Below are 19,558 nucleotides of genomic sequence, written 5' to 3'. Positions count from 1 at the left end.
TAATCGAGCTTTGACACTGGATTGACTATTAAGGTGTCAAGCTCCCACCCAAAGTGTTCAATGTGTGCCACATACAGAGACACTGTGTACATAAGAGCCATGCACTTTGATGTTACACGAGTGCACCAAGGAGGATTTATAGGCCAACAGCAAGCCAGACATCTGCACAACAGAACACTTTTCAACTTAGAAACCCAAGACAACCAACAAAAGGCTACCTCAAATGAGCCCACGACACTCGTGGAGAACTCGCTGAAGATTTGCTGTAGAGAGAAACCATGGGGCAATGAGGGCATTGCCTAGATCGAGTGGGGGAGAATGTAATAGTTCATGGATTCATGACATGCCTAGCTTGTAGGGACTATCGAGCCAATACACAAACAAGTGTTGCACAACCCCAAAACGATTATTCTAGTTTAAAGATGACATGGCTAGAAAGCTCATCAACAACCATCATTGAACCACCAATAATCGACGATGTCCAAGCATCCTTAATATCAAGATGATCGAGCTACACCAACCCCTGGGGAAGATCGACAAACTTGGCACGTCAGCTCGATGCGCTAGGCTCACGCACATTCAAGGAGCGCACATAGGCCGTATATATTGACAACCTACATGTTAAACAAGCATGCAAACATAGCTCGCATATGTCGCACACACCCTAGCCCAGCGATAAGGGCTAACGCGCATCACAGTTGTGCTCCAATAAACCTCAACAATGAGGCCCACCCATTTGAAGGCTTCACTCTTAAGGGGCTAAACTCCATAAAGCGTTTTGCGAGAATGCTGCACACTAAAAGGCCACAAACCTTTGGTTGCACACCATTGGATTGCAAGCACGCTGCACTAAGAAGTTTCGCCAAGATATAGGCCACACATAAAAAGCCATATGCACCCAGCCTCCTCCACAGATAGATGCGCACTAGCTGCCCACTTGCACAAAAAGTTTGAGTTTTAGAGGACTACTTGCATGAAGGGTAGTTTTATTATATTAGAATTCTTGTGTATAGCTACCTACTTAGTTGTTAAATTAAACTAAGACTTTAGGCTAGCTATATTTTAATTAGGAATAAAACACATAATTTAATTATATCTCTTGTTATCTACTCTAATTGTACTACATCTAGAAATAGAGTTTCTTTAAGATTAGGATATGCTATATTATAAATAGCACCTTTACCTTTAGGATTAGTTGAAAGGCAGTAGAATCAAATTATCCAAGTAATCAACTATTCAAGCTATTTGCTTAGGATTTAGTTATTTTGTTTTTCTCTGAAAATAATATAATTATTTTTTCCCAAATTCTTGTTCTTCAAAATGTTCTTTACGTTTCTGCATTATTCTGCAATATTCTAGTTAGGCTTACTTAGTCTTTTATACACAAAACTTAAGTATCAAAAACTGAGATGTTCAAAGACTAAATTGAACAAAAAATATTTGAAAAATACAAATCTTTGAATAGATGGTACATATACTTATTAATAAGCCAAAATTTTAAGAAATAAATATAAATGTTTTCTTATTTGATTATTTAATTTTATAATAGGTACACTACTGTATCTTCTTTGCAAAAATTAAGTTTGAATTCCCCTTCTAAAAAAAAAATTTCAATATCTTCTATAAAAGAAATTTTTAATACTTTATAAAGATATTTTTATAAATATCATAATTAAAACTATTATCACTTAAATTATTATTTCATAATCCATTGACAAAAAGAAACAAAAAGAGTTAATTGTCTTTTTTAATCATCTTTTTTAATGCTGTGATTTTGAGTACTTGACAAAATATTTATAGAACTCTTGACAAAATGAAAATGTTAAATTTTATTAATATTAAATTTTATTTTGTCAAGTATTTAAAATCACAACGTTAAATGAGATGATTACTTAGTAAATTATTTTGTCATTAAAGCATTTAATGGACTTAGTTTGGTTTCCATACATATATTAAAAAAGACAATTAAATCTTTTTGTTTCTTTTTATATATGGATTATGAAATAATCTTATTAAAAATAATATCAAGTCTATTAAAAAATATTAAGTAATAATAGTTTTAATTATGATATTTATAAAAATAACTCTATAAAATGGGGAAGCCCAAAGTTGTAGCAGATGGATATATGAGCCTATTTGGCTTAGCTTTTTTTAACTTAAAAGTTATTATAAAGCTCTTATAAAAAAGCAATAGCTTTTAAAATAAAGCTAAAACTGTTTGGTAAGTTGTTTGGCAAAATAAATTGTATAAGCTCTAATTTCGTTTAAAATTACCATAAAGGGTATTCATACCATCTTCAGTTACTTAACAAACTAAAGTGAAATAAGTCTGCTTCGAGTTTATATACGATTTCATATGTTAAAATTAAAGAAATCTATAAAGAAACGGAACAACTCTCAAACTTGTATAATAGTAATAGCATTAGATTTTTTGGTGAAAAAGTGAGAAAACCTTAAATAGTACATGAATACATCTTTAATTTAGGGTCTTCTCTTTAATCTTTGTAAGAACAAAAAAATCATAAATTTTACTATTCTGTTACTAAGTCTTCTATTTTTTTTCTTTTTTAATATCCTTTGTAGAGGGTTTAGGGCAAGGGTAAAGGGTTCAAGAAATACCCTTCTCTCTCAATCAATTTCCCTCTTCTCTAGCTCATTTTCTTGAAAAGTTACCGTATTTTTAAAAGAAGAGAAGTGGAGCTTTTCATTAAGCTTTTTTTTAGAAAAATTTTGCTTCTTAAAAATCCTACTTGACTTTATTTTTGCTTTTAAGAGATAAATAAATTGAAAAAAGACCAACCCAAATAGGCACTGTATTATATGATGTGATAGTGTATTTGCTTGTGCTAAGCTCTATTGTTCTTGAAGCCTTTAGTTGGGCTCCATAATTATATTGTGTTGCAATAAGGTTTTGATGGAAGATGTTGTATAAGTGTGATTGTGTATTGAAAGAATCTTTTGGATTTCAAACCTTACTTTTTAGGTAAGGGATCATGCACCAACCAATGGCCCAAATATTCACGTGCTTTCACAAGATTGATTTTGCTTCTTGTTTCATTAGTTTTTTTAGATAAAGAGTTACTATGCATTTTTCTTTAAAAATAATATTGGAATTTTTTTTATAAAATTTTTTTATAAAAAGAGAATTTAAATTTAATTTTGGTCAAAATACTTGGGAAGTTCTTGTACCCATGCATTTTGTTTAATTGAGTCCCTTAATTTTAAGAATTGCTTCAATTTAGTTTTTCTCTCTAACGACATTTAATTTTACGATTAAAAGAATGATGTCAGTGCTGATGCAGCGTTGACATGACAAATTTTGATGATGTGGCACCTACATGATGACGTGGTATGACACGTGGCATCGACGTGATGGCATGGCAATGCCACGTGGCACTAGTATGATGACATGGTAATGATGACATGGCACTGACATGTTGACATATCAGTGCCACATGGCAGATCAAAACTTTTCTAAAAAAATTTTTTGTGTCTCATCATAAGGACTAAATTGAACAAAAATATATAGTATAGGGACTAAATTGAACAAAATTGAGATATTGAGAGACTAAATTGAACAAAATATTTAAAAAAATATAAATATTTAAGTAGATGATAGATATACTTATTAATAAATCAAATGTAAAAGATTTATGCTATTAAAAAATATATATTTTTTCTTACTTGATTATTTGATCTTAAAATATGTACATTAATTTATCTTTTTGGTAAAAATTAAATTTAAATTCTCTTTTTATAAAAAAATTTTGAAAAAAAATTCATACCTAAAATCAAATTTAGATGAATAACTTACATTATGTTGGAATGAAATAATATAAAACAACTAAATAAATTCTTTTTTCTTTTGTTTATAATAGTATAAAAATTGATAATTTATTTGACTTAATTTTTAACTTGACCTGAATTCAAATTAACAAAATAAGTTGATTTAGTTACAACTTTCACAATTTACAAATAACTATTCTTTTCGAATTATTCAACCCTTACCCAATTTATCTTTTATTTAAATTTACTCAAAATTTCTTATAAAACGATTTTCTTTTACTTCAAATATCACAATCAAATTGTGCTCAATTTAAATTAAATTATTAATTTAGATCTATAAAAAATTTGTAAATACAAAACAAAATTATACAAATATTTATAATTATATTTAACTCTATCAATCACAAATGCAATCTTTAATTCTAAAAATTTCAACCTAAAAAATATAACCAAAAATATTAAATAATATAAAAATATAAAAAATAAATAAAAAATTGAAGGGGTGGAGTAACTCAAATCCTATGTTGTAATAAGAGGTTTGTAGTGTCTAAATTAAGCAAGTCAGAACGAAAAATTATTTTTATAATCATCGCTAACTCTATATCTCCCTTCTTCATTATTTTAAAAGAAAAACTAAATTAATCTATTTTGCTAATTTGAGTTCAGCTCAAGTTAAAACTAAGTCAAATAAATTTCAAATTTTTGTACTATTATAAATAAAAAAAATTATTTAGTCTTTTTATATTATTTTATTCCAACACAATGTAAGTTATTCATCTAAATTTGACTTTAGGTATGGCATTTTTTTAAAATTATTTTATATAAAGAGAATTCAAACTTAATTTTTGTAAAAAAAAATACATTAATGTATATATTCTAAAATCAAATAATCAAGTAAGAAAATATTTATATATATATTTTAACACCACAAATTTTTACACTTAAATATTTGGCTTGTTAATCATCTACTTAAAGATTTACATTTTTTAAATATTTTTTTCAATTTAGTCTCTCAACATCTCAATTTTGTTCAATTTAATCCCTATACTATATATTTTTATTCAATTTAATCCCTATGACATGTCACAAAAAAAAATTCTTGGCAAATTTTGATCTACCACGTGGCACTGACATGTTGACATGTCAATGCCATGTCATCATTGTAGTGCCACGTAGCATGCCACATCATCACGTCGATGCCATATGGCATGCCACGTCATCACGTCGGTGCCACATGGCATGCCACGTCATCACATCGGTGCCACATCATCAAAATGTGCTGCGTCGGCACTGATGTCAACATTGACGTCATCCTATTAACGGCAAATTAGATGCTGTTAGAAAACATTTATATTTATTTCTCAATACCATAAATCTTTTACACTTAAACATTTGCTTATTATTAAGTACATGTATCTACTCAAATATTTGAATTTTTAAAATTCTTTTTATTTAATTTAATCCTTAAACACATCAATTTTGTTCAATTTAATTTTTGTACTATACATTTTTATTTAATTTAATCCTTATAACGTGAACTAGATTTTTTATTTAAATCTTTTTCTCAATTTGCCACGTTAACATTGCCACATCGTCATATCTATGCTTCTTGGCACTACAATATCCTTATATCAATGCCACATGGCACACCACATCATCGTGTCAGTGCCATATAACATTGCCACATCAATAAAATTTACCATGTCAACATTGATATCATCAACTTTAATGAGAAGAAACTAAACTGTTTTAATTTTCAAAATATAGACTAAATTGACCAGATTTTAAATACAAATCTAAATTGATGAAAATACATTATTATTATTATTATTATAGAAACAATTTAAGTACTTTGACCAAGATATTTTAGTGAAAATGATGGGTTACTATTATTCTTTTCACCAATATATATATATATATATATATATATGGGACAATTTTTTTACCCTTAAAAGCTAAACTATTTTAAAAAATAACTATCTTTTTAATTTTAACTATTTTTAGTCAAGAGAAAAGATTTTTAGATAAAATTACCCTTAATGAAATCTCTTTATATTCAAACTACACTATCTGAAATTTAAGTCAACTCAAAAGTGGCAATTGGAATAGCTCCATCAAGAGGAAGTGCAGCTACAGCTGCAAGCATGAGGAAGAGAAGAATGACAAGAGGTGCGGTCTTCAGAGGGGTCATTGGGACTATGTTTCAGTTTAAATAAATGATGGACCAAGGCTCAAAATCTCCCCAAATGTCATGCTTGTCATGAGCATCGGTTTCATTACTTTTGTTGCCATTCTCCATGTCATGGGCAAGTTGTACTTTGTTTGTAAAGGGGCTTGAAAAATGTATTAACATTAGCAAAATTAAGTTTCAATATGCTGATTTTCAATTTTGTTTTGATGGATTTGATTTCTCTCTCTTTTCTTTATAATACTAGCATATTTTAATTTTCTTTTATTAAAAACAAATAAAATAACCAAAAATCTAAATTAGAGGATTTTGGATAATATCTTTTTGTCCAAATCCATTTTATTCCAGCAACATTGAATAATTTTTCAATACATATTCATTTTCACGTCAAATTCTTTTTTAATTTTAAACTTTTATTTCTATCGTGAAAGTATTTAATTTCAAAAGTTTTATATCCTAGTGAAATACAAAAACAGAAAACAAGTTACACACTATGTTTAAAAAATATTGTTATTACATGCTATGCTTAAAAAAATATTATTACAGTTGAAAAAAAGTTGTTACACGTTTTAATTTCAAGTGTTTATGTTGTAGTGAAATACAAAGAAGAAAGTTACATGCCATATTTAATAACAAAAAGGAAAAACAAAGACACTACAAGCCTAAGTAGATGTTACATGCTTCAGCAAAAGATGTTATACACCAAAATTTCAACAGCAAATGTTACACGTCAAAGTCAAAGCTTTAGCACAATATGTTATATGCCAAGGCCAAAGCTTCACTATAAAAGGTTACACGTTAAAGCCAAAGTAAAAGATGTTACATACTAAAACTTCAGTAGCAGATGTTATATGCCAAGACCAAAACTTCAGCACCAGATGTTACACACCAAAACCAAAGCACTAAAACTAAAGCAAAAGATGTTACATGTCAAGGTCAAAGCTTCGGTACCAAATGTTACATGCCAAGACTAAAACTTCAACACCAAATGTTACATGCCAAAGCTTTCTTTTTCCTACTAATATTACATGCTAAAGCATGAATCACTTTGTTACATACTAAGGTATGTTCTACTAGACTTGCATCATTGAAAACTCAATATCAATAAACTTAAAAACCTATTGTTACTCACCATGTCATATTTTTTGATTTATAGATTAATGATAGGGGGTTTTGTGATTGTAATCTAATAGATCCAAAAATGTGTTATTATCTTTCATGTTATATTTTTTGATCTGTAGATTGATGATTCTTTAACTTGTAAATTGACGACGAGTTAACAAAATGACAAGAATAAAGAGAGACGGTGATAGTGGTAAAATTAAAGAGAGTTGATGAAAAGAGAGAATAATAGAGAGCACAACAAAATCAACACAGCAGACAAACGAGGAAAAAATAAAATTGGAAATATTTAATTTATTTGAAATAATTTTAAAAGCAATTTTTTCATCTAATGACTAACTTTAGTTAAAAACAGTTTAATTTATTTTAATAGTTATTTCTAAAATTACAAAATTATTCTTCACAATTTTCTCTCTCTCTCTCTCTCTCTCTCTATATATATATATATATATATATATATATATATGAAGTAGGAACCAATCATATTAATTCTGGATAAACATTAAAGAAACATCCCAGGATTGACCTATTTATTTTTCCTAGAAAACTGATGAAATTCTTCATTTCCAGATACCCGACAAGCTAGCATTAATAAGAATGACATAAGTGTACTTTCTTGCCCAAACATGTCTGCTTTTTGATTCATTTCCATGAACCAGCTTCAATCTTCAAGTGAACAAGAAATTAGAACCTGTAGCAGCTGATTAACAGAAACAATTCATTATACAATTGGAACTGCCACAATCAACTTCAAGAATCCCAATTGCAAACAAAATTGATCCAATCTCATTTCAGTACAAAGGAAAACATAAAATGATAAATTTTTTGAACTAGATGAAGCAGTATACATAATGAAACAAATACACAACCCAGGAATTCAAAACAGACATTAACTAAACATCAAGTAGCATATATTAATAAAGAACGTATGGGAATGATGACCGACGTTTAAAGAAAAAGCCATGTTGCAACACACAGCAACCTTGACACACATCCCACTAGTACCCCAGAAGCAGCTTGGACCAGACAAAATTTCCAGGACAGGTCCATCTGCAAACACCATATCAAGGCTTCCTTGTTACACCTCCTTTGAACAACCAAATGCTTGGATAATTTTACAAGTACTGCAGTATGTAACTCCCTTTGATTACAAGAAATAAGGAACTCCTGTCCTGGGCCCTCTCATCTGATTATTCTCTTCCGTCTCAGTGAAGAACTTCACTTCTCTCTCCTGAAGAAACACCAAAAACAATAAGCATCATGAATAGAACCACTTTGAGGAAGAGATTACAGTATTATCAATACTAGCTATGACCTAGGAAAGATCTTGCTTGCTGTAACCATTTTAACAGACATAACTGGAAAAACAACCTGCAATCCTAATTAAATTTGATACCAAAGGCAGACTAAGGTCTTTTGTAGAAGAAATGCACAAGAAAAAAATTCTCACCATATTCTCATTGAAGCTCAAAATAGAAGCTACATTCCCACAACGGTAACAATAATTCGGTGCAGACCACACCTGAAAAAATCAATAATCAAGAAATTCCATTAAGCTCTTAATACCATAAAGCAAAAAGGGTGAAAACAGAGCTTTAGTGTCTCACAGTTACTAGGCCTTTATCCTGAAACATATACTTAAGACCTTCTTGCACAAGTTGGTGAGCTCGACAAACAAGATCAAGATTATTTATGTGGTTAAACTGCAATGGATGAAAAGGTCAAAATTATTCTTTCAGCATGACAACATAAGCATAGACTGAGATGATATCAATTACCTCAGATGTGACCCTGGACCCAAATAGCCAACCCGCTCCACGTGGACTGACTGCCCATGTTTCAATATCTTCAGGATCACTCCACATGAGATCACAGAATGGGCCTTCATGAGGAATTTCACAGTTCCGCTCAATTACCCTTATCTGGCATAAAAGCAGAGGAAAAAAAATGCACATCAACATCATATAATGAAATGACAAAACAAACTAACAATCACTACACTTATAGTCGAACAACTCCATTGGGAAAACTAGTACTTGTTAAGGAAAATACCACCTATGTGAAATAGATGATGATTGACTAAAGAGTCAACTATCCCTTCGGAAGAATCCCAATAATATGCAAATGCACAACCCAGTTCTTACTTTTTACTTAATAAGATTTGGAGTGGATGGTTATTCACTAAAATGAATAGGGAAGATATTAATCCTGACACTAGATAGTTACAAAGTCAATAAAGTCCAATGCTACAATGCAACCCCTTAACGGACAAAAACCAGAAAGTTTGCATAATCAACTTCTTCAGAGAGTCTAAACACAGCTCAAACAGTCCACAGTATCAATGAAAAAGAACTATAGACTTCACACTATTTCTTTAGAAATTCGTCATCTTCTGTTGACTACTAATTTCGCCCTCCCCTCAAATGGAAGGAGGAAAAGAGCCACCATACGTTCCTTGTTTTTATTTCATTCCTCAAGATGTCTCACACCAGTGTACTACATAATTATTCATGCTATAAACTAGAGAACTAGCCTAAACTTCAACATACGCAAGTTGCCATCACAACAAATATCTGGACTACTTGTAAATACTCTAAAAATACAGGACATGACAAGTAGAAGTAAGAACAAGTGAAATATATGATAAGTTAAAAATTGGGTGAACTTCTAGGATTGCTGTAAATACACATCTCCAGTCAACCAAAACCTAAGCCAAAAAGAAATATACCTGATCAATTGTTCGTATGTCAGGAGAAAGGCCACCATGTACACAAAGTACCTGCAAAATAGAAACTAATAGATCAATTAAAGAGATGCAAATAAGGTGCTTAGATATAGATGGTGTAGAGTGAAAATGCTTACAGTCCCATCTATAATAGCTGAAAGCGTAAGATAGTCAAAAACATCTGTACAATACCGCCATGCATTAGCATTTCCGTACTTCCTCTGGCACTCATCATAGAAACCATAAACCTAGTCATGATAATGAACACCACAACTGTCAGTCCACAGCATTTGCGATGCTTTTCTCAAAAATTCCAGCTTCAGAGCACTACTCAACAACCCTAAAAATCAAACTAATACAGTATTGCAAATAGAACTTCCAATAACTATTATCGTCACATTCAGACTACTACTCTCAAAATTTAACCTCAGATTTTCAGTAATTTGCCCTTCGAAAGGCATTCAATTCCTTTTGTCCTCAAGAGAAAAATGAAAAAAGTAATCCTGAAACTATAACCAAGCTTTAAGCATGACAAGAGACAGCTTCAAAGAAAGAAAAAGAAAAGACAGTCTGACATACTTTTAATTGCACACAATAGAACAAGCATTTATTATATAAGGTCTTTACAAGCATGTTCCATTGTGGTATAATTCAAAGGCACACCTGAGTTAACTGTCTGCTTTCATGATTCCCACGCAAGAGAGTGATATTAGCTGGGTACCTATAATTCAGAACATATAAGCGAAACACAATGTTACCTCTTATTTCAAACAAGAAACATCATTTAATAACCTAACACGCCAAAGAAACAGAACCAGAAATTTAATTTCCTTATAAAATTCTTAGAAAAATCAATAGCAGAACTAACTCATGATATCAGTTTTTTGAGTTTTTTAAATGCAAGAATGACGATGTATACAATATATCCCACTATCTTGCTGCCAAAACACCATGATAGCTTCAAGAGGATCTTTCCACCTGAAGTAGAAATAAAGTAGTAATTTCAAAATAAATAAGAATGAGCATTGATTGTTCTTCCTATACCACACTCAACAATTTGAACTGTGTACATTGGTGCTGATGAAAACAAAGATCAGATACACCTTAACTTGAAGGTACATTGTACATTAGAGGTCAAGAGAATTGGGCAGGTAATCACATAGTGAACAGCGAACAAGTCACGAGCATAGAAATAATGCACCCAAGTACATGGTTGAAAATCAAGAGATAAACCCTGATCAAAATTATAAGATGCTTAAGCATGTATCCAGAGGGCATACCTTGCCTTAAGAAGCAAAAGAATAGTGAAAACTTCAAGACTATTATAACCTCGATCAACAAAATCTCCCTGTCCAAGGAAAAACGAATTTTAGCACCCGATGGTTGATGCCAAAATCTATAACAGATATCGACAGCATATAAAATTTTCACAACAATTTCCACACAGGAAATCTAAACTATACCATAAAAATGTAATTTGTCTCTGGTACATGACCTCCTGTCTGAAAAAGCTTCATTAAATCATGAAATTGGCCATGGATATCACCACAGACAGTTACTGGACTGTTGACAGGTTGAACATTCGACTCCTCAATGAGGATTTCTTTTACCTGTAATGTTTTACAAAATAAAGTAAATAATGATCCACATTCAGATTAAATGACACAAAGAATATGCAAGTTGACAACAACCAAATTAATCCACCAAAATGAATAACATAGAAACTAAATACTACAACTGATATAAAACAAAAAATTATGCATAAAATTCTTGAATCAAATAAAATCCTGAGAAATGCAAGTTATTCCAGGTCTGGAAGCTTTGCTTTTATTATAAAATAAAACTTAAATAACTCAGTTATATGTCCCAAATTCTTTAGAAACAATACTAACAGATAGAATAATTAAGCACTAAAATTTTAAAACAAAAAATGCACAGATGCCATAAGTTTCAAGTACAGAAATGAAGCTAACATTTTCTTGCAATTCTTAATTCATTTCCAAATGCTCAGCTTCATTTTAACAAATCAAGCATTCAGTTTCGAATTTCTCTCAATTTCTCAATCACCAAAAGAAACCACACAAACCCTAGTTTTACGCATCAATGTAAACATAAAGAAAAGATAACCAATTTAAAACCCTAGAAGTAGAAATGGGCAAAACAAAACAAAGAAAAAAAAGAGAAAGAAATACGTATTCGCAAAGAAGCTGAAGCTCGTCTTCCAGAAGATGCTGGCCTTCTTTAACCTTTACTATCCACTGATCCAAATCCATCGATTCCTCTTCTTTGGAATTTGAATTCTTTTTCTGTTGGTGTGTTCTTTAAGGGAAAAAAAACCAGAATAAATATAAAATTTTACGCTCTTCTCCCAGTATCTAGGGTTTTAACCAGAGGAGTGACTGCGAGAAGAAGAAAAATTCAATGGACACACTTTTCTTTTCTCTTTTTTTTTTCTCTCTTGCTTTTTCGTCCGTCTTTCGTTTAAACAATAGAGCCCAACATACAAACAGATCTGGGCGTTAGTTTTTATTTTTTGTTTTCATTTTAAGGAAGATGTGGAAAAGGCTTAAAAGGGTAGCGAAAACGACAGCGTCTCAATTAATACCCTAATTATTTCTCCTTTGCCTTTTTTTGTTTTTTTATATCTCTTGCAGCGTGCTGATTACTAGCGTAAAAGAATTTTAAGCCAGTGAAATTATTTTTTTATTTTATGATCATTTTCCCAATTAAACTTTTGCTTATTATAAAATCAAAATCGAGTTCAGTTTGAAGCATGTGATATATGTGAAACATATAACGTTTGTTAAATAAAATATTGAATTTAGAATTTTCATTTTAAAATTGCATATCAAGAGAGCTCTTGAGAATTAAAAATAAATTACATAATATTTAAAAAACCATCATCAATTATTTAAAAAAATTCAAATAAGTCTTTATTATTAATAATTGATTAATTGTTATTTGTCAAAATATCACTTGTCATTTTATACACATGTGATGTTAGTATGTCATTCTAACATGTCATAATAAATTATGGCGTGATATGTTAACGTGACATGATTATGTGACATTTTCACAATCTACATCAACATCACATATATATAAAATAACAAAAGATATTTTAATTAATAGTAATCAGTTAATTATTAATAATAAGAATATATTTGACTATAAATAAAATTAAGATATTTGATAAAATGCAATAAAAAATAAAGATTTATTTAAATTTTTTTAAATGATTTAATAACTTTTTTAAACATTATGCCAAAATAAATAAAGGATATACTAAAAGATAAATCATGTGGAGGAAATGAAATTAAAACAAAGAACTAATAGAAATATAATGAATTAATTATTTTTTCACCAAATTTTGTATTTAAATTATAATAAAATTATTGATTTTTCACTAAAAAAAAGTTATAGTTAAGTAGTTGAATTTCGCTTTCATTAAGCAAATATATATTTAATCAATTCCGTTAATCAAATTAGTAATGGTTTTAAAACATATGCAATACAACTAAAAAATATTTCATTTTTTGTTATGAATATTTTTGTGAATATCCATTTATGTTATCTATATTTAGATTTGAAAGTAAATTAGATTGGATTAACACTAGAATTTAATCCATTCATCTTTTTTTTTTTAAGTTATCAACCTACTTTCGTTTTAATCCATCCATCTAATCCCTTAGTATTATTTTTATCTTGTAAATTCTATCTAAATAAGAGGTTATTAGTCTATAGATAGACCTTTCACTTCATTTGTAAACACACATTCAATAAGATCTTCTTTCTTCCTTTAAATACCTTATTCTATAGTTATTCTTTTTCTTTTCTTTCTTTATTTGTTTTTTTAAATTATATTTTATAATACATTATCAGCATGATGCTCTAATCTCTCAAGTTTTGCTATCATTTAACTTTTATCATTATCTCAAAGTCGAAGTTCAATTTTTCTTCAAGTAATTTTTGGCTATCGTCGCTTTATTGTTGTGCCCATATTTTACCAATCTACAATAAGTCAATTTTCAATTTTATATTAATTATTTTTCATCAGCCAATTTATTGTTTTGCTTACTGATAATAATATTTTATGTAATACTAACATCTATGCTTTTCTTTTAAACAATCACCATGTCAAATCTTACAAAGCTTAAATTTATGGCTCTTGATATTACTTGGAAGAACTATCTATCTTAGATTATAGATGCTAAAATTCATTTATATGATATGAGTCTTGGAGACACAATCAAAAATAAAGCATCCAATCAAGGTAAGGCAAAAGCAATGATTTTCCTTTGCCACCATCTTCATAAAGGATTCAAAATTGAACATCTCACAATAAAAGATCCAATCTACCTTTGAAAAAGTCTAAAAGAAAAATATGACCAATAAAAAATAGTAATTCTGTCAAAAACTCGTTATGATTGGATGCATTTGCGATTGCAAAATTTTAAAACTGTAAGTAAGTATAACCTAGCATTATATAGAATTAGTTCTAAACTAAAATTGTGCAAAGAAAAGGTGACCGATGCCGATATGTTAGAAAAAAACATTCTTTTCTTTTCATACCTCAAATGTGCTCTTGTAGTAGCGATACCATGAAAAAAGCTTTAAGAAATACTTTGAATTGATTTCATATTTTCTTATGGTTGAGGAAAATAATGAGTTATTGATGAAAAATCATAAATCTCACCCAACTGGTTTTGTTTCATTCCTTAAAGTGAATGTGACATCATTTAGCAATTATAGTCGTGGTCGTGGTCATAATTGCGATCATAGCTGTGGACGTAGAAAAGGTCACCATAATTATTGTAATCATGGTGATTATACAAATTATCATTCTGATAATAAGAACGTCCACCAGAAATTGATGAATAGTGAAAAAATATAAGAAAAAGATAAAAGTGGACAAAATAAAAAGAATATAGAAAATGTTTGTTATTTATGTGGCATGAGAGGCCATTGGTCACGTAACTGTCGTACGCCAGAACATCTTGTTAAACTTTATCAAGCATTATTGAAAGATAAAGGAAAAAATATCGAAACAAATTTTGTTGAAGATGATAAACAAGTTGATATAACACACTTGGATGTTGCTAATTTTTTGCCTACTTGAAGCACAAATTGATCATTTGTTTGGTAATGGAAATCCCAATAATGAAATTTATTCAATTGTTTGTTGATGTGTTTTAGTATAACTCTATTAGGAACTTGGTATGTTTTAGTATAACTCTATTAAGAAGTTGATATGTTTTAGAATGTCTATTAAGAATTTTTATGTGTTTTAATAATAAAATTTATATTTAATGTTCTCTTATGCAAATTTTAAGTTTCTTATACTATATATATTTTATTTTCTTGATGAAAAGGTGGATATTCATCCGTTTTGAAGATATATATCTAATAGATAGTGCTACAACGCACACTATATTTAAAGATAAGAAATATTTTTCTTACTTGACAATAAATGAAACTAACGTCAATATAATATTTGGTAGTACAAAATTAATTGAAAGCACCGAAAGAGCCAATATTTCACTACGTGAAGGAACAAAGTTTATAATAAAAGATGAATTATTTTCTGCTAAGTCTCAAAAAAACTTATTATGTGTCACGACCCGGAACTCCCATCGGGCCCGTGACAACCGTCGCGACGTCCCGATAAGCACTCATTACCCCGAATGCCGATCGAAACCCCGCAAGGCTTAGCATCAACTTCCGCATCTTCCCGGTGATCGACAGTTATTAAATCTTGCATTTCAAGAAATCATAAGTTGTTTCCAACTCAAAACAATAAAAATATTATTTTCTAGCTCACTGGGGCATTTTCGTCATTTTTTTTTTGAAATTTCGAAATCCGAAAAAATGTAATATGTAAGTGGAAACACATATTTCATGATTTAAATTAAATTTTGAAGTCTAAAACATTCGTTTAAAGTAAAATTATAGCTATTTGAATATAATAAAAACATTAAATAAAATATTATATTTTCTTAAAACACAATATTTTCAAAGTCTTCCTAAAATAACTTTTGTAGCGTAAGAGTAAAATAAATTTATTCATATAGTAATAAAGATAATTAAAGTATGAAATTTCGTTTACAGTGACACGTGGGCCCCCAACTAACCAAGAAGGTGTAGAGCTACGAACCCTTACTTCCTATGATGCAACTCCGAGATTAATTCTCGTCTTAATCAACTATCAACAAACTGTCCTGAGCCTGAAAAATGGATAGGAAGAGGGGTGAGATTAAATAATCCCAGTGAGTAAACAATTACCATCAAAAGCATCTAAAGCCGAGTAGATGGAGACAATATAAAAACGTTATATCTCAATAATGTTCATAACACAAAATTCGTTTCAATCTATACCAAATAATTTCTTTTCATCAAAATTTCCCCGACTTATGAATTTCTTAAACTTGGCCCCTGCCAATATCATTCTCGTGGGTACCTTCGTCAAGGTATCCCACTGAGACCGCCAAGGCTGTTCAATGACCCATACCCATAAACATGTTTTTACATCTAACACACAGTCGTTCCTTGGCGTTGGCTGAGTCTCACTCTCACTTGGTGGCCCAAACGTGAGGTGCACTCAAATCATACCTCAGGAGATACTTCACCCAACATCTCCCCCTGGAGGTAAATATATAATTGAGTTACCGTGCCCCTCTCATAGGCAGTCCACGGAAACCCCCACCACTGCAGTGACCGTTTAATATACCACCAGACCCATAAAAATTCCAGTAGCATAATATGACGAATAAAATGTAATCCAGTCTATCGAGACCAATCCAAAACTATTCATATATTTCATGCCAACCCCAAAAATTTAGCCATCATGCTACCATAGTGTCATAAGCCACAATTTCAATAACATATAAAATCATAAATTTCAACACAGTCTCCATATACTCAATTTTCCTAAAACAATATTTGATTTTAAAACCAGTATAAATCTCATTTTTATTAAAAAACATTTTAATTGGAAAACATAATATTTTATAATTTAAATTCACCATTCAATAAAAGCATCAAACAAGTATAATTACTCTAGATATTTAAGACGATAAATTGTCCACTCACAGTTTTAGGAGTCGATGTACTCCTAATCCCAGTCTTCAAGCACAATTTCTGTACTTTTACCAGTGTAATTTCCTCACCACCTATCCACAATGTACAATACATAATTCACCACATCAATGCTTGACCATTATAAAATCAATTCAGGCTCGGTATATATGCATGATATGACATGCAACTTATCCGACTACCGCTTAAATGCGGTGCTGACCTAATTCAGTCTATTACCCGATTAAATCGATATACGCATCCGTTTAAACTCCAAATTAATTTTTTTCAGTTTCTATACCTCAATTGCACCCAAATTGACTTAATGTTCCTCAGTGTGGTGCAAATTATCAGTCCTGATAGCAAATTACGAAAATACCCCTAGTGGGTAAAAATTCATATTTTTGCTCCGAAAATTCCCATTAATTTTCTAGGCTCATAATTTATCATTATTCATCATAATTCCTCATATAAACATCAAGATCAACAGCCAATATTCTCCTAGAAAATTCAGCCAATAATGGTAATTGAGGAAAATAAATTCTTTTCTTGTTGTTTTGTTCCTAAATATGCTAAACTAACTTAAAACACTAACATAACTTAAAATCAAATTAATCTAACAAATTTCTCTCTCCTAACCCATTTTTCCAGAATTGAATTCATCCTCAAATCACATGATTCAACCATGAAAAATGATGGGAAATGCATGGGAAAGGTAAAGCACAAGTCAAAATCAAGAAATTTTACCTTTTGTCACTTGTTTCCTTGAATTTTCACCAAATTTTTCTTGAATTTCTCCCCCTAGGTTTTTGTTTTTCTTTTCCCCTTTGTTTTCTTGCTATGGCCAGCCATAATGAAGAGAAAATGGTGGTGTGGGCTGATTTTTATAGTTAAATAATATAATAATCTAAACTTGCCACATGTCACTACATTATTGGTCCATTTTTTAAATTCTTATCTTTTAAGCTTTAAATCTCCACCACACATTATTCCTTAAAATATCCATAACTTAGATAAAATTCTCAAACTTATCCAAAGTCTTGGTGAAGTAATTTTTGAAATTTACACTTTTACCCCCGTAAAAATCAAAAATTACATTTTTGCCCCAAAAACTGAAAAATTGCCCATAGACATATTTTTCATCCCTTATACTCATACCATTCTCCATTTGTCAAATGTGATCTAAATTCTCTCAAAATCTCAAATTTTATCCGTAAGTGGAAAAATTACAATTTTACCCCTAGATAGTGAAAATTCCGGTTTGACTCCGAATTGATTCTCGAACTCCTAATTACCATTTTGAGTCATCCCTGAACTGTGAAACTCTTAATTTCACCTTAAAATTCCTATTTGAACTAGTTTGAGGCTTAATCGACTTAATGATACCATTAAGGGCAATATCGTCTTTTAACGATTTTTCGAACTTCCTAAATATACAAATATTCTATCGAGCATGTGAATGACATTATAATTATTTTACAAAGCAGGGTTTGACATTATGTTTTAAAAATATTCATCTAAATGGATATCATATTGAAATAATGAATGAAAAAGACATTGAATACCTTTATATTTTATTTATTATCTTGGTAAAAAATGCATATTGAAAAAATTACTTGTTTTATCCTCTGAAATGTATTACACAAAAAGTTAGAATGATTGAAACTTATACTATAGTAAATCAGAAGTTTACTGATAATTTTAATATTTGGCATGACTGGATAAGACATCCCGGATCAATAATGATGCAAAAAATTATTGAAAATTCATGTGGACATCCATTGAAAAACCAAAAGATTTTTCAATCTAATGAATTCTCTTATGTTGCATGCTCTCAAGGTAAATTAATTATAAAGCCATCACCATCTAAAGTTAGGACTGAATCCTTTACATTTTAGAACATATTCAAAGTGATATATGTTGACCCATATATCCATAATGTGAACCATTTAGGTATTTTATGATTTTAATTGATCCATCGACAAAATAGTCACATATGTGTTATTATCAACTTGTAATTTGGCAATTGCAAGATTATTTGCACCAATAATTCATTTGCAACCACATTGGTCTGATTATGCAATTAAGACAATTTGTCTTAACAATGCTAGTGAATTTATGTCTCAAACTTTTAATAAATATTGCATGTCGATATGAATAAATATTGAACAATCTGTTACTCATGTTCATACATAAAACGGTCTAATAGAATCGTTTATTAAATGCTTCAAGCTAATTGCAAGGTCATTACTTACGAAATCTAAACTTTCAATTTCTGCTTAGGGCATGCCATTTTGAATGCAGCAGCAATTGTACGCATGAGGCTAACAAGTTATCATAAATTCTCCTATATACAATTAGTTTATGGTTATGAACCAAATCTTTCCCATCTAAGAATTTTTATATGTGTGGTATAGTTCCAATTACTCCATAACAACGCACAAAGATGGGTCCTCAAAGGAAGTTAAGAATATATGTTGGATATGAATCTCCATCTATAATTAAATATCTAAAACTCTCAGCAGGAGATTTGTTCATGGCAATGTTTACTGATTGTCATTTTGATGAAACAATTTTTCTAACATCAGAGGGAGAAAATAAGTAGCTAGAAAAGGAAATATCTTGGAATGTATTATCATTATCAAGTTTTGATCCTCGCACAA

General features: G+C 30.1%; 1 protein-coding gene, 1 long non-coding RNA gene, 1 other non-coding gene and 1 pseudogene across 3 annotated transcripts; 1 reads left to right on the top strand and 3 right to left on the bottom strand.

Annotated features, from left to right (window-relative positions):
• Positions 1–4,293: 4,293 nt before the first annotated feature.
• Positions 4,294–4,385, bottom strand: LOC148763979 (small nucleolar RNA snoR8a). The gene has a single exon (XR_016024973.1). It is a non-coding gene; the product is annotated as a small nucleolar RNA snoR8a (small nucleolar RNA).
• A 1,279-nt stretch (positions 4,386–5,664) lies between these two features.
• On the top strand, positions 5,665–6,124 carry LOC148763978 (protein transport protein Sec61 subunit beta pseudogene; annotated as a pseudogene).
• A 1,761-nt stretch (positions 6,125–7,885) lies between these two features.
• LOC18608428 (phytochrome-associated serine/threonine-protein phosphatase) lies at positions 7,886–12,321 on the bottom strand. Its single transcript, XM_018115803.2, has 10 exons — positions 12,014–12,321; positions 11,285–11,431; positions 11,102–11,169; positions 10,485–10,542; positions 9,959–10,069; positions 9,825–9,875; positions 8,875–9,018; positions 8,704–8,799; positions 8,547–8,618; positions 7,886–8,327 (listed from the first exon to the last, which is right to left on the bottom strand). Exons 1-10 carry the CDS (start codon positions 12,092–12,094, stop codon positions 8,244–8,246), a joined length of 912 nt encoding a protein of 303 aa, XP_017971292.1. The 5' UTR covers positions 12,095–12,321; the 3' UTR covers positions 7,886–8,243.
• A 3,525-nt stretch (positions 12,322–15,846) lies between these two features.
• LOC148763977 (uncharacterized) lies at positions 15,847–17,740 on the bottom strand. Its single transcript, XR_016024788.1, has 3 exons — positions 17,643–17,740; positions 16,911–16,990; positions 15,847–16,045 (listed from the first exon to the last, which is right to left on the bottom strand). It is a non-coding gene; the product is annotated as an uncharacterized LOC148763977 (long non-coding RNA).
• Between the last annotated feature and the right edge of the window lie 1,818 nt (positions 17,741–19,558).

This window comes from Theobroma cacao, chromosome 2, assembly GCF_053813885.1.
Source record: "Theobroma cacao isolate CCN51 chromosome 2, ASM5381388v1, whole genome shotgun sequence".
Taxonomy (NCBI): domain Eukaryota; kingdom Viridiplantae; phylum Streptophyta; class Magnoliopsida; order Malvales; family Malvaceae; genus Theobroma; species Theobroma cacao.
Note: the sequence above shows the minus strand (reverse complement) of the source record. Positions and strands in the feature narration are given on the sequence as shown.

Coding starts and splice junctions, on each gene's coding strand:
- LOC18608428 (XM_018115803.2), bottom strand. CDS start 12,094: ATGGATTTGGATCAGTGGATAGTAAAGGTTAAAGAAGGCCAGCATCTT. Junction 11,432..12,013: donor TTCAGCTTCTTTGCGAATAC/GTATTTCTTTCT, acceptor AAAACATTACAG/GTAAAAGAAATCCTCATTGA. Junction 9,876..9,958: donor CAGCTATTATAGATGGGACT/GTAAGCATTTTC, acceptor TCTATTTTGCAG/GTACTTTGTGTACATGGTGG.